Here is a 14,933-nt window from a genome sequence, read left to right on the forward strand (position 1 = left end):
CCCCCCGAATTTCTGCTGTCACATGCGTTTTCTAGGTGAAAGTTTGCACACGCTGTAATCTGGGGGGTGGTCGTAGTCTCGGCTCGCTCACCCGTAGGAGGGTCTCGAATGTCGTCAGCAGTCTGTGTCCCTCATCACATTGCCTGGCGCTTTCTCTCTCACGCCTCACTGTGCATATTCACTTCTTATGTTTACAAATAACGTGCCGCAGGTCAGGGTCAGAACATGATGGCCACTGGCTGTGGGCCCTGCCTAACAGCCCTGAGCTACAAATGGTATGCGCTTTTTTAAAGGGTTGTGGGGGGAAAACCACCCAGACAGCAGGAGGAATATGTGACAGCGAGTCTGTGTGGCCTGAAGGCCTAGAACAGTTCCTACCTGGCCTTTCCTGAATCTAGAACAAGAGCCACAGAAGAAATGATTCGTGCACTTGCACCTTATTCTTGTCTTCGTCTCCATATAATTGCATAACTCAATTGGCATGTTTTTATATCTAAATTTGCATAAGGTTATAAAGATTCTTGCTCTGAAAAACACGGATGTTGTGACCCATGCTATTTAAAAAAATTGCTGCGTGAATAATTTTTAGCCTTTCTTTTAACCTTTAAAAGTATTACTAGGAAAGAATGAAAAGGACAATTTTTTAAATAATGAAAACGTGCTCAGTGTTTGCATATATTTTTAAGGGGAGAATGTAGGAAGCGGAGAGGCTAAGTTATTATATTTGAAATGCTGCAGTTTGTCCTAGACATCAAAAAGACTGCCTGGATTCTTTTAATCATTGAATTACATGAACCACTTAGTCATTAAAAATGCTTTCTCTGAATCCTGTAGAAGTGCCACAGTTTTGTACTGTATTAACATTACTCGAATATACCTGTGATACATTGGCATTTATGGCGGGGTCTCTCTTTTCCGCGTCCAGCACGGAAAGAGAGATGATCCGGTTCTTCGAGTAGAGGCGGCTGGGGATTGAGAAATAAAAGAAAGAAAGAGACACAGAGATAGAAGGAAAAAGCTGAGACCGGGTGGACTGCTGCCCTCTTCTGCTGGAGAGACAGTGACCCAAAGCCGATGCAGCATGTTTAATTTATACCCCCCAATACCAGGAAGTTTCACCAAAAGTCAAGACAAAGGAGATTATTTGCATTCTTGAGTAGGCCCGAGCATTCCTGGTGCTTGACTGGATTTACATATCAAAACCCACTCCCAGACACCGACATCTGGGCAAAGATAAGAGTCAATGCTGAGAACACATCTGCCTTTTTGGTAAGATGTGTAACCAAGACGTGGCTTTGCCTGTTGCCTTGGGTTCAGCTGACAGTCATTAAGGAAGAATGCCCATGTGCCTTCCCAGGCGCTTTCTACAGGCATTTTCATCAAGTACTTAACTGAGTACCAGATGTTGTGCTCAGCAGTGCTGAGGTTGGTCATGAACTCAGTGCCTGGCATTCCCACTGATTTTTTAAAAAGTTTATTGTATTAGAGGTGTCCCCCCTTTTCCCTCTTGGTCCCCTCCACCTCGCTCCCACCCCTACCAGGCCTTCACCACACTATTGTCTGTGTCCAGGGGTTAGGCACAGATGCATCTAAGTGTGAATTTAGAAGGTCTCCACTGACTTCTTACCTGCCCTTTGGCAACATGTACCTCCCTAAACCTCAGTGGTCTCATTTGCAAATGAGGGTGGTAATGGTGTGCTTGTGGGAAGGCTATGGTGAGGCCCTAATGAGATCCTCCCTTAATGTCCGACCTGGTTTCCAACACAAAAGGCAGTTCATTGACTATTGAACTGATTAAGCACCTGCATAAATAAATAAATAAATAGGACAAATGTGTTCAAATCCCAGCTCCGTACGGAGTGAGGGGGGCTGGCTGACTTCATCACCTGGGGCCTCGGTTAGTGCATCTGTGAATTAGTGCACGTGATCAGGTGTGTGTGAAATCCTCAGAGCAGCTCTGGCACCAAGTGCTCACTAAGTATTGGCCATTACCATCTCTCACTTCTGCTCTCTTCACAGTTGGCTGGGTATAGCATTTGTACCCAGAATTTTATAGAAACATAAAAAAATAGAGATTAGGATACTAGTATATGGAGAATCTAAAAACCATTGTTTTCATGGTATACTCATTGTTAACTTAAAAAAATACGCTGGTTTGTGTCTCTCCCTGGGCTGGAAAAAGTTGGTCTTCATAACGTCTTAGTGTGGAACATACCTGTTACTTGTTTTAATTTTGATGTGTCAGACTTTCAGAGCTGCCTGTGAAAACAGGGACCGTTACATGGCAGACACTGGTGTCTAACATGGAAGGAAAATTCCTAGACACGTTATTGGGGAAGTAAACTCTTCCCGCCCCCCTTCCTGTCAGAAACTCCTTCCAGCCTCTAGAAGTAGCTCTGCATCCGTAGGGAGCACAGTGAGCGAGACAAGCCAGCTGAGAAGGCTGTAACTTGCTCCAGAGAACAGGGGCGTTCGAAACTGGGGACCAAACAGCTCTGGGGTTGACATGTACACGTGCCGGTGGCCAAAGGTGGGACGTTGTCTAGATGGTTCCAGTCGGTCCTAGGAGAGGCAGTCCAGCCACACGGAGTCTGGTAATTCAGGTCCACAGGCATTTCCGAGCTCTCTGGACATCAGGGACGAGAGCTCATGATTACATTTTTAATTTAAAATAGCCTAGGACACACCGTCTTTTAAGGAAATTGAAAATATTGACGTTAATCTTTGCTTCCAGGGAGTACGGAGCCATTGATGACGTAGATATTGATCTACATGTCGATGTCAGCTTTCTTGATGTAAGTATCAATTCATGCAATGTGATGGCTACCTTTAAAAAACGCTTATTTCTATTGGAGGAAATCTAATTTTTGTTATAATGCTATTAGTAATGTATTGACTTTTTCAGAATGACTTATGAAAAAATGCTACGACTGGTTGAAGAAACAGATTATATATATATATGTGTGTGTGTGTGTGTGTGTGTGTGTGTGTGTGTGTGTATAAAATACATATATATTTGTGTTGGTTTTTAAATATACTCTGAAATTTGCAGTCTCTTAGTTCAGTGCTTCAGTATTTCTTAAGTTTTCATTTTTATTTTCATGCGAAAAGGCAAAAATTAAAAGTACTTTGGTTTTCTTTTCATAAACTGTAGGTTTTGCGATAATTTGTAGGCCTTAATGATTTATGCATTTCTTCAAAATTAGTTAAAAATATTTTTTAATTGGGAAAATACGTCAAGGCTCTACAAGATGACTAATTCATCTTTAAAATATATTTATTTGCACAGGAGGAGATTGCTGTGGCTTGGGAAGTGATTCGAACAGAACCTATAATTGTCCGGCTACACTGCTCACTTACACAGTATTTAAATGGCCCAGGTTGACTTTATTTCTCTATTATTTTGAGTATTTAGTTGTGCATTGTGCATTAAGCAAGATGACCGTGCATTTGGTAATTCTGAGAGTAACTGCAGCTATCTTGATAATGATATTTAAGTACACATGCATCCTGACAAAGATGGTTTACTGCCAATATGACTACTAGAAAGAGAAACATGTGCCATTTTCTTGTATAGATTTCAGAAGTTGACAAGAGTCTGTGAAATAAGCACATTAATACCTAAAAGAGAACTTTGCGTATAGTAGAAGCTCAAATTCTGTCTGTAGATCCTGAGATTTAATTTTAATGTATGTTTCTCTCACCTCTGAATCCTGGTGAACTGAGCCTCAGTGTAACATATTTCTGGTTTTGAAAATGGAGATCATCATCATAGTTTTTGTATTGTGGCTCCCTTAACCGATGACTTTGCTGTATCTCAGCTGACAGCTGTTTACGACCAAGGATCTTATATAAATCTTTGCGAGACTTACTGGGTTAAATTCCTCTTTTCCTGCCTGCTAACCTAGGCGCACCTGCACAGACACACAGACACACAGACACACAGACACACAGACACACAGACGCACAGACACACAGACACACCGCTGGGTCTGTTCACATGGCTCCAGTTCTCCGCTGCTGCCTAACAAACCACTCCAAAAACGTAGTGGCTTAAAACAACTCACCTCTCGCCATTCTTTAGGGTCCATCGGGGCGGCTCTCGCGTGGAGTCCCCGTGGTTCGCAGTCAGGTAGATGGTGGGTGAGGCCTGTGTCATTCATTCAGGGCTCCCCTAGGTTGGATGCCCAGGACGCTGGCCTTTCCGACACGGAGCCATGGACGCAGGGGTCACCGCGGAGCTCAGCGGGGGCTCTCGACCGGAGTGTCTGCCTTGAGCATGCTTCTTCCTGGGGTTCGGGCTTCCTGTAGCCTGAAAGCGGGTCCAACGCAAGTGACCCAAGAGACCCTGGCAGAAGGCCGGTGGACCTTCCTCTGTTCTCTGTTCGTCGGTGGAAGAGCCTCCCAGAACCAGGGCCAGGGCGGCGGTGGCGCCTGTCCAGGTTGCTGCCGCCCCTCACCTGCCCAGCAGGCTCCGCTGTGGCCTCTGCACCGTGTCCCTCAGGCACGGCCAGGACCTCCTTCCACCTGTTCCTCTTCACGTAAGAAAGAAAGCCGTCCCGTCCAGCGTAGGAAGTGCGCAGGAGCGGCTCTCATCCTGAAAATGCTCCCTCAGTCCCCTCTTTGCTTTAAAAAAAAATCTTTGTTGATTTCAGAGAGGCAGGGAGAAGGGGAGAGAGAGAAACATCAGTGATGAGAGAGAATCCTTGATCGGCTGCCTCCTGCACGCCCCCCACTTGGGGATCGAGCCTGCAAACCCGGGCCTGTGCCCTGACCGGGAATCGAACCGTGACCTCCTGGTTCATAGGCTTCCATTCAATCACCGAGCCACACCGGCCGGGCTGGTCACCTCCTTTCCATATTTGTCTGATGTATTCTACTTAAATAATCACTCCTCAATACGAGTCTCAGAGTCAGTTATATGACTTAATGTTAGGCAAAGACAAATGTTTTTTTCTTTTTGTTTATTTCAAATTTATATAAATGTAATAAAGAAGAAAAATAATTACTCATAATCCTGCTACACTGAGAAAATGGTAAATAGTTTGTTTTCTGTACATGCATGGATGACTTGCATAAGGTCGGCATTGAGCTGATAAGTAGTTATGCATCGTAATGCTGTCCCCAGACTCTCCCGCAGTCATTAAATCTTCGAAAACGGGATGATTTGTAGCATCGGTGCAGCACTCCCGCCTGTCGCTGTGTGTTCTGCTTTCTGTAACGATTGAAATGCGCCACTTAATTTCACTCTGATGGCGGCGAGAGGGAAAGAAGCCCTTGGCAGAGCGTGTTTCTGAGTTAGCGGGTCAGAGCGTGTTTGTTTGTTTCTGAGTTAGCGGGTCAGAGCGTGTTTGTTTGTTTCTGAGTTAGCGGGTCAGAGCGTGTTTGTTTGTTTCTGAGTTAGCGGGTCAGAGCGTGTTTGTTTCTGAGTTAGCGGGTCAGAGCGTGTTTGTTTCTGAGTTAGCGGGTCAGAGCGTGTTTGTTTCTGAGTTAGCGGGTCAGAGCGTGTTTGTTTCTGAGTTAGCGGGTCAGAGCGTGTTTGTTTCTGAGTTAGCGGGTCAGAGCGTGTTTGTTTCTGAGTTAGCAGGGCTAGAGACAAAACTGGGTCAGTTCACCTGTTCCCCCAACTCCACGCTGAGACGAGAACGTGGCATGCCTTTATGGAATCTTACCGCCGCTGCTCATTTTTAAATATGATCTTCGATTCTAGGCAGAGATTTCCATTCACTTTATCTCTTCAAAGACTTGTCATGATTGCATGGTTTTAGAAATATTTTAACGATTATGTGTCAATTCATGTTTAGGTGGTTTTACCGTTCAGTGTCACGTACTTAGCATTAGAACTCCTCCATCATTCAATGTTCTCATCTCTGTTAATTGACTTCCATATTTAATGGTTTGTCAACCAAAGGAGCATGAGGGTTATGCTTGGTCTTTTCATATCCGAGAATGACCCTTTGTTTTGTGAACAAGACCCTTTGTTTTGTGACCAAGGATAAACTTATGGGCTCCTGATAGTTCCCCCAAGAAGCAAAAATGCCCTGGAAAAAAAATGCTAGTTTATATTTGAAAGTGTTTTAATTTTGTTTCTTTGTAAGAAAACTATGTTGGTTCTGTTTGTATTTGTTACATGTACTTATTGGACTATTTTTCCTCTTTTTTATTTTTAAAATGTATTTTTGTTGATTTTTTACAGAGAGGAAGGGAGAGGGATAGAGAGTTAGAAACATGGATCAGCTGCCTCCTGCACACCTCTTAATGGGGATGTGCCAGCAACCAAGGTACATGCCCTTGACCGGAATTGGACCTTTCAGTCCACAGGCCGACGCTCTATCCACTGAGCCAAACCGGTTAGGGCTATTTTTTTCTCTTTCATATGGTTTTCAAATTGATAGACTTAAGTCTTAAATCACCCAAACAACTTTGATGAAGTATGGTTATTCCTCCGGTATCTGCTCACCCTGATGAGCGTAGATGGCATCTGACGCCTCTGCCTTCCACGCTTTTGTCCTCTGTCTTAGTGCCTCATCCTTCACCCCGAGCATGTATAACTTTATTTCATTAAGTGAATGTTCTCAGGATTCAGCCTTTGATTGAATGTCCCCTTCTGTTTTTAATTTGACTCCCATCTTTACCAGTCCTGTTTCCTCTTTCCCACTAATCGCATTCATTTTATCTATGCAACATTATTCTGAATTTTGTTGGGAACATAAATCACGAATCCTCCAAGATTGATTATTTTATTCCCGGAGAATGCGTTTTGCTTTGCTCAGTGTGGAAGCAGGTGTTGAAATGCACTTCTTTCAGAAATTAGTGTGATTTGGGCCTAATTTCTTCCATTAAGAAGATGGAAGAGAGAGTCCACACTCCCTGTCCTGTGGGTCCCCGAGCTCTGAGCTCTGTCAGTGGAGGGGGGGGCTCTGAGCTCTGTCAGTGGAGGGGAGGGCCTCTGAGCTCTGTCAGTGGAGGGGGGGCTCTGAGCTCTGTCAGTGGAGGGGGGGGCTCTGAGTTCTGCCAGTGTAGGGGGGCTCAGCTCTCACAGTGGAGGGGGGCTGTGACTCTCTCTGTTGGTGCTGCACCCTACCTCCCTGCACCTGCCCTCCCTAGCGTCTTCAGGCTTCACTGCTGCCGGCTCACCTGGGCTTCCCCATCAGACACAGAGCCATTTTGTCTCTCCCGGATCCCACCGGTGCCCCGCCCCTTTGGTGTGATGGATGTGGGGTGCCTGGGCCCAGTGTCCTCGCCTCAGGCTGGAGAACTGCGTGGTGTGGTTTATGCTCCAGCGTTACCCACAGGCCAGGCTGAAGCTGGGACTTGATCCTCTTCCTGCCTTCCTCCCCCTCCCCTCCTCCCCCCTCCCCCCTCCCTCCTCTCCCCTCTCCCCTTCCCCCTCCCCCCTCCCCTATTGGTTTCTCCTGGGAGCAAGGCCATAGTAAACTCCTTACCCCCAAGTCTCCACTCAGGGTCTGACTTGACCTAGATGGGGGTCACGGGGTCAGCATCTGCTTTGGGAGGCAGCCTGCCAGCTAGCCCTTGGGGGCACTGCCCTGGGCACATGGCTCCGCCCTCCACCTGCCCCTTCTTCGGAGATGTGTTCCCTGTGGTCCTCCTTAGCTTCCTCCTCTTTCAGAGAACGGGGCGTTTGGGGTCAGGGCCCCTGAAGATGGTTCCATTTGTTCTATTTGTAGGAAAATTCTGGAAGCATCTCCCTCGGGGTGGCGTTATTTCGGGCTTCTGCTCCTTTGCCCGCGCTCTGGTTCTCTAACGGCCAGGGCGAGGCGGGTGCAGGCGGTGGCCTTGCATTGCCCCGGGACCAGGATGTCTCCCCGGAGGGCTTTCTCCCTGAGGGGAAATACGACGTAAACGGGCATTAATGTGAAATACATGACATCAGCAAGAGGCAATGACACTAAAGCGGAACACAGAGCTTATCATTCCAGAAAAACAGCCAGGTTCCATTTCACTTTCTGACTTGGATTATTTGCAGAAAAGGAAAAGAGTGAGCAAGGATCTCTTGGCTGTTTCGTACTGTGTCTTTGAGGGTTTCAGCATTGATAGGACAATTAACTTGCAGGAAAGGTAGGGCTGATCCACGGTGTAGGCTGGCCTAGTTTAGAGTTCCTTTTGAAAAGCGTGTACCCCCGGCTCCGGGAATGTGTGAATAAGACCTGTGTGAACTCGTCTGATGCCATGTCTGGGAGTGAACAGGAATGATAAGAACCGAAGACGTGTCCGTCTGGAAATCCAAGGTCATTTCCATTGTGCATAGGGAAATACACTTTGAAAAGACGCCAGTGTTGTGATTTCTATAATGCTATAGTATATTTTTTCCAGAATTGCTAGAATATACGTCTGGTTTCTGACCTTAGGGACAGGGAAGCTTTTACTTTAAAGAGGTAAACAACTAACTTGAAAATGTTTTTCTGTGCAAATCATTCTACTTTTGGTGCCTCTGTGTTTACACGATCAAGGTATTAGAATAATTTCCACGTATCGTAAGCAGCCCTCCCCAACCAAAATTATAAGAGACAAGGAAAAATTGAATACCTCTCACCTTTTTTGAAATATGAAAATGCTTTATGGGTGTTATCTGTGGAATACTCTTTAAAACCATTGAATGATGGGTGGTGGGTGACCTTTCTGAGAGGTTATTAATTTCATACACACAGTTATGAACGGACAGAAATGCGTGTATCTGGTAGAAATATGAAACCCATGACAGGGCCTGCAGGGAACAGAAGTCGCCTGAGCCTTACTCTCATGCTCCGTTATTTTATTCCAGAAAAAGGTGTATGGCTAGCCCTGGCAGGTGGCTCAGTTGGTTGGTGCATCATCCATACACCAAAAAGGGTGGCCGGTTCAATTCCTGGTCAGGGCGCATACCTCGGGTGTGGGTTCAATCCCGTTGGGGTGCTTACAAGAGGAAACCGACTGATGTTTCTCTTTCACATTGATCTCTCTCTCTCTCTCTTTCTCTCTCTCTTTCTATTTATCTCTATCTCCTTTCCCCTCTCTCTAAAAATTAATAAAAACATATTCTTGGGTGAGGATATAATAAAAAGGTGTATGTACCTCTCTCTTCCACTGAAAGAATAGTGTTTACTGTCCTACACATTGCTGTTTACAATTAATGTGTTTTTTTTGAAGATCATTCTTCATTATTATACACATTGCACATTTTTATATATACACATATTATGCCTTAGTATATAGCATAATGATCAAAGATGATCTTCAAGATGTCTGTATAGAAAGCATCAAAGAGATGGATAGCACTGTGTACCCTATTTCTAAATGTGTGTCTATTACATGTTTTGTAATGTATACACATGTATGTATCTAGCATTTCTTACATGCACACGCACACACAGATTTACATCTTACTTCCCTGTTTCCTGGCTGGTGGACTTTCCCCTTCACGTGGTGACTGGTTTTTTTCTTTTCAGTGCCCACTGTCGATGTCTTTCAGATTTCCACCAAAGAGCGATTCGGATTGGGACACCAGCTGAAAAAGTGAGTTTTCCGCGAATGAGAACTCCATGTCTGTTCAGGGGGCCGAGTTCTCCTCTGCTCATCGTTGCCCCCTTGTGTTCAGTAAGCGCTCTCCCACGTGGCGCCTGGGGGAGGAGCTCCCCGCGATGCCTGGGCTGAGTGGGCATCAGGTTGGCAGAGCAGGATGCTAGGACCGCTGGCTCCTCCTGCTGCTCCCAGATGACTAATAATGCTATTGCATTTATTTATTTATTTTTTATTTTTGACAACATTACCGATGTCCCCTATCCCTTCCTTTTGCCCTCCTCCGCCCAGCCCTCATCGCCCCTCACCCAGGCCTTCACCACACTATTTTCTGTGTCCATGGGCAATACATATAAGTATGTAAGTTCTTTGGTTTAAATCTTGTTGCGATCTTGGAATAAAAAAACCTTCAAAATGAAGTGTAAAATGAAAATCTTCCCTTGTCCTGAGCTCCAAGGTGAATTTACTACGAATTGGAATTATGCACCATTGGCCACGGGTTTACACCTTCTTTTCTCGCGACCTCTACAGCTGAAAAGACCCCAAACACTTCCTCCCGTACGCGGCAGCCTCTGCGGACCTCAGCTACCTGGCAGGCCAGGGTGGGGCCGTGGGGCCGAGAGCTGTCCGTTCCGGGGAGCTGAGTTAGTTGGGTAAGCGCTGAAGGATGGTGGGAAATTGGTATTGGCTTAGTGCCAAGAGCCACACCTGTCTTTCTGAGCATCATCCGCTCACGTATGTCAGTGCGTGTTTGATGATGCAGGACGGTCCCTCTGCCATCTCCTGACCCAGGCTCACCAGCAGACGTTGTTCCTCAGCTTATCTGTGGCCACGGGCAGTGATAGCCACTTTGTGCGGGTGTCCTGAGGACTGAGGAGAACACATCTCTGTTGGAGGGTCATAGTTCACTTCCTAGTGTGTTGTCGATCATAAACGAGCAGGGGCACCACTTCCCGTTGCACAGCCGTCTGTGCTGCCAGTCCCTGCGAACCACCTGAACGATGAGCAAGGCCGAGTGGCCCTGAAAGGCAGTCCAAGTGTCCAGTTGTTGTGCACGTAACGTTTCCCTGTCAACGTTCCTTCTGCGTAAATGTCAGCCCTGCAGGGCCCATTGCCCCCTGGGAGGTGGGCGCAGAGAGGGTGCCGCTCGGGCCCCTTCTCAGAAACAGTGCTGCCCACGCCCCCCGCGGCGCGCAGTCCTTTCCCGCGGGGCAGGGCAGGAGCGCCCGATTCAAACACGCTGAGATCGGCTACCAAACGCCCGCCTCGTGATAGTCACTCGAGTTTTTAAAGAAACCCTCATGCTCACAGGTGAAGTGAGCTGTGCTGAAGGTGCAAGGGGCTGATTTCAGATTCCTCCCGGAGTCCGTTTCACCCGGCGTGGTTCATTGCTTAGGACCCGACGGTTTCGTTTTTTACTTCCCATAAAGAAAACTACGTGAGCAAATCAAGTAAAAAGAAATTGATGTTGCTTGTACCTGAATAAATATAATTGTAACTATTAACAAAAGATTTTTCAAACTGCTTCCTGGCAACAACAAAATGATTCAGATTTCCTCAACCAGGCCTGCGCCCTCTCGCAATCCGACTGTTAGAACCGAATGACGAGAACGACCAGTCGATGGGTTGCTATGATGCACATTGACCACCTGGGGGCAGACGCTCAATGCAGGAGCTGTCCCCTGGTGGTCAGTGCACTCCCACAGCCAACCTTCCAGGGCTGGCCAACCTGCTGTGGTCCCTCCCACTGGCTGGCCAACCTCCCTTAGCCCTGATCAGCCCCGATAGCCAGCCAGGCCGAGGAACCCCACCTGTGCACGATCTCGTGCACCGGGCCTCTAGTAGTCTTTATAAATCTCTAAGTATCCTCCTCCTTTTATCAGTTCTTCTGTCACTTATATTCTTTAATTATATCACAGTAATTTATCCTATCTAATAAAGAGGGAATATGCTAATTAACCCTCATGCCGTCACAAAGATGACGGCACCCACAGCCAATAAGGAGGGAATATGCTAATTGACTGTTATACCCTCAAAGATGGCGGCGCCCACAGCCAATAAGGAGGGAATATGCTAATTGGCTGTTATGCCCTCAAGGATGGTGGCGCCCACAGCCAATAAGGAGGGAATATGCTAATTGGCTGTTATACCCTCGAGGATGGCGGCGCCCACAGCCACAAGATGGCGGTGCCCAGTCCCCTCAGCCCCACCGGGGCGGCAGGTGCGCAGCAAGGCCAGGCCCGTCCTCAGTCGGGCTCAGCCTTGCCATGCACCTACATCCAGAGTCCCCCAGTCCCCCCAGCCCCCAGCCACCCAGGGCCGGCCCGAGGTGCAGGCAAGCCACGGATGGTGGCTGCCCAGCTGCCCATGCTGCTGGCAGTGGCAGCAGCAGAGGTGTGATGGGGGCGTCGCCTTACCCTGATCGCCGGGTCGCCTCCCTCCCCTGAGGGCTCCCGGACTGTGAGAGGGGGCAGGCCTGGCTGAGGGACCCCCCTCCTCCAGTGCATGAATTTTCATGCACCGGGCCTCTAGTTAATAATAATTCATAAAGTCATAAACATTTCTGGATGCTGCTTTCTACATACAAAACATCCTGTGTGACTCTAACGTGGCATCTCCCCAGTCACTACTGCGCGTCTCTTTCCCTTTGGCAAATGATTCTCTGCAGAACGAATGCCCAGGTCTCGCCGTCGGGGGCCTCGGCCCGTGCTGACGGACTCCCTTTGTTTGACAGGATCATGCAGACCTTCGTCACGCAGCAGTGGAAGCAAAGCAAAGACAAGCCCAGCTGCCTGCACGGCAAGAAGCTGTCGGAGCGGAAGGTGAAGTCCCCCCTGCATTTGTTTTCTACCCTGCGCAGGTGGGTACCGCGCCCTGCCCGGGCGAAGGGCCGGCTGGCTCCACTGGCCCTCAGCTCCCAGCATCCTTTCTGTTCTCCCTCTTGACACTTCCGAGAATGGACCAGACCCATAGATACCCGTCCGAGTTTGTTTTCTCACAGGGACTCAAATTGCATCCGTTGCTTTGTAATCACAGTTCCCTCTGCCCGCGTTAGCTCCGTCCGGGACTGGGGGATGAGTAGGAGAGGGACGTCCTGGTAACCTGTTTTTGCTTTTCAGGGAAAATACATCCCAGTTCCTGTGGTCCTTCCACACGCTCCTGGTGTCAGCTGTGGCTTGGGGGGGGGGGGGGCTGTGTGGTGTGGGGGGCTGTGTGGTGTGCACATAAGGTGGGGTGTGTCGTGCAGCTGAGCTGACGGGGCCTGGCCAGGGTCCTCCGGGGTCAGATCGCCCGGTGGGCCCCGCACTCACTGCGGTTCCATTTTGAAGGTCGCCCAGCTACCCTCCCCCCGGCTGCGGGAAGAGCAAGGCCAAGCTGAAGGCCGAGCAGGACGGGATCTCCAAGACGCACAAGCTGCTGCGGAGGACTTGCGCCGGCGCCCCCAAGGCCGAGGACGGCGCCCCCAAGGCGCACCGGCCCTTCGGCCGCTCCCTGTCCAGCGACCCCCGGGCCGAGCAGGCCGTGAGCACCCTCAAGTCGCACAAACTGCTGGCCCGGCCCTGCCCCGCCGCCCCCAAGCCGGAGGACTGCGCCCCCCTCAAGCCCCACAAGCTCTTGACTCGCTCCTGCTCGGGGGACCCGCGCTGCGAGCACGGCCCGAAGGCCCAGCGGCTGCTCGGCAGGTCCTACCCCAGCAGCCTCCGCGTGGAGGAGCTGTACGGCCTCAAGGCCCCCCGGCTGCTCGGCAAGGCCCCCGCCGGCGCCCCCAAGGCCGCCCGGACCGAGCCCTGCCCGGAGCCCAGCGAGGGCCGGCGGCTCTCCCTCACCTCAGGGCTCATGGGCATCCTCACGCCCTCCTCCCAGCCCGCTGTGCGTACCTCTCAGCCTAGGTCAAGGTTAATCGGGGCGGCAGGGAGGGCTCTGGGCGTTGGCAGGGAGCTGGGAGAGGAGAGAGGCGCGATCCTGCTGTTGTTTAAAACCCCTGGGTTTGTCAGTGTTGCTGTGCACACCGGGCCCTTGCACCTGGTGCTGGGATGTTCGTGTTGGTTCTGTTTGCCTTGAGAAGATGTATTGGCACAGACTGGTAGTTTGAGGTAGACATCCCTTCAAGCCCATTTCTGACCCAGACTTCTGAGGGCCTGTCGGGTGTCCTGTCCGTGGGGCTCCCAGAGCATCCTCCTACCCAGGCTGGAAGTGGGATGTTTTGTGAAGTGGGCGGAGCTGAGCTCTAGTTTTCTCACCGAAGTGGCGGAGGACAAGGCTCAGCTAGTAATGACCTTCAGAGCGATGTCCTTTCTGTCATGTCCGAGAGGAAAGCTGGGCCACCAGCACCATCGCTGGTCCGAGGAGCGGCATTCGTGGCCGTAGCTCTTGCCTCACCCGAAGCTGCTCTTGTGTCTGTAAACCGAGGTCACTTAATCCTGAAGCTGCTTTATTGGGGGGGGGGGAGGGCACAGGAGTCGGGGGAGATGAATATATTAAAAGTTAACTCTGGGTGGTGTTTACTGGGAGTCAGTCTTACACAACATTTACCTCTGGAGGGATCTGCCTTATAGTGAGTTTCAGGCAAAGAGACAGACCTATATCGTATGTATTTCATTTGCTTAAAATAGTGGCTACCATCAGTGTTTTGTTTGCTTGTGGGGAGTGCGTGTGTGTTGGGACAGCTGTATTCAGCTCTCAGCTGTTCACGTGGAAACACCTAGCCATAGCGGAAACAGCAGCGAGAAGAGATTTGTTTTTAGAAAGGTGTGCTTCTTGTATAGATTTATTTCTAAAATTAAACTGTACGTTTTACCACAAGATGATGTTTGTGTTAAGAAAATGTGTTGGAACATATTGGTAATTTTATGTAGACATCCCTTAAAGCCCATTTCTTACCAAAAACTGACGAGGGCATTTGGGACGTAATGTCAGAGTTCCATAGATCGGAACTCATAGTTGCAGCTAGGAGAGAGAACCTCAGGCATCCTGTCCAAGAGGGTGTCGGGTGGCCTCCTGTATGGCGAAGCCGAAGGGTAATGTAATAGGTCAGTGCTGTCCGCTTCTCAGTGCCTGTCTGAACTGTAGAATTTTACAATCTGATGGTAAAATAAGATGGAAATACTCTCAGTGAGGAGGCGGGGGCATTTGAGCCTGAGTAACAGAGGACATCAGTGTGTGTAATGATGTAAAGACGCCCATCGTTTTTACCGGAAGACCAGGAAGGAGGCATATTCACTTAGTTCAGACCAAGGTTCGTGGCAGAACGTGTCCTGTCATACAGGGACTCCGCCATCTCCGTGTCGGACCAGCGGCTCGGCTCCTGCGACAGGTGCTCTTAGAAAGGTCACATCTGCTTCCGTTCACGGCTGCACCGAGTAAAAGGCGAGGATTTGCACATCTATCTCCCCCTTCTAAAACGTTGATGTGTTCTT

At 49.1% G+C, this 14,933-nt stretch overlaps 1 protein-coding gene across 1 annotated transcript in view; it reads left to right on the forward strand.

Annotated features, from left to right (window-relative positions):
• The window catches only part of PARP8 (poly(ADP-ribose) polymerase family member 8), a 137,495-nt gene that overhangs the window by 87,996 nt on the left and 34,566 nt on the right, over positions 1-14,933 (forward strand). The window contains exons 8-12 of the mRNA XM_079782226.1: positions 2,735-2,795; positions 3,290-3,380; positions 9,447-9,513; positions 12,251-12,376; positions 12,846-13,386. Coding sequence (XP_079638352.1) covers positions 2,735-2,795; positions 3,290-3,380; positions 9,447-9,513; positions 12,251-12,376; positions 12,846-13,386 — 886 coding nt within the window. The remainder of the gene's footprint in view (positions 1-2,734; positions 2,796-3,289; positions 3,381-9,446; positions 9,514-12,250; positions 12,377-12,845; positions 13,387-14,933) is intronic.

This window comes from Cnephaeus nilssonii (assembly GCF_951640355.1).
Source record: "Cnephaeus nilssonii genome assembly, chromosome: 2".
Classification (NCBI taxonomy): Eukaryota; Metazoa; Chordata; class Mammalia; order Chiroptera; family Vespertilionidae; genus Cnephaeus; species Cnephaeus nilssonii.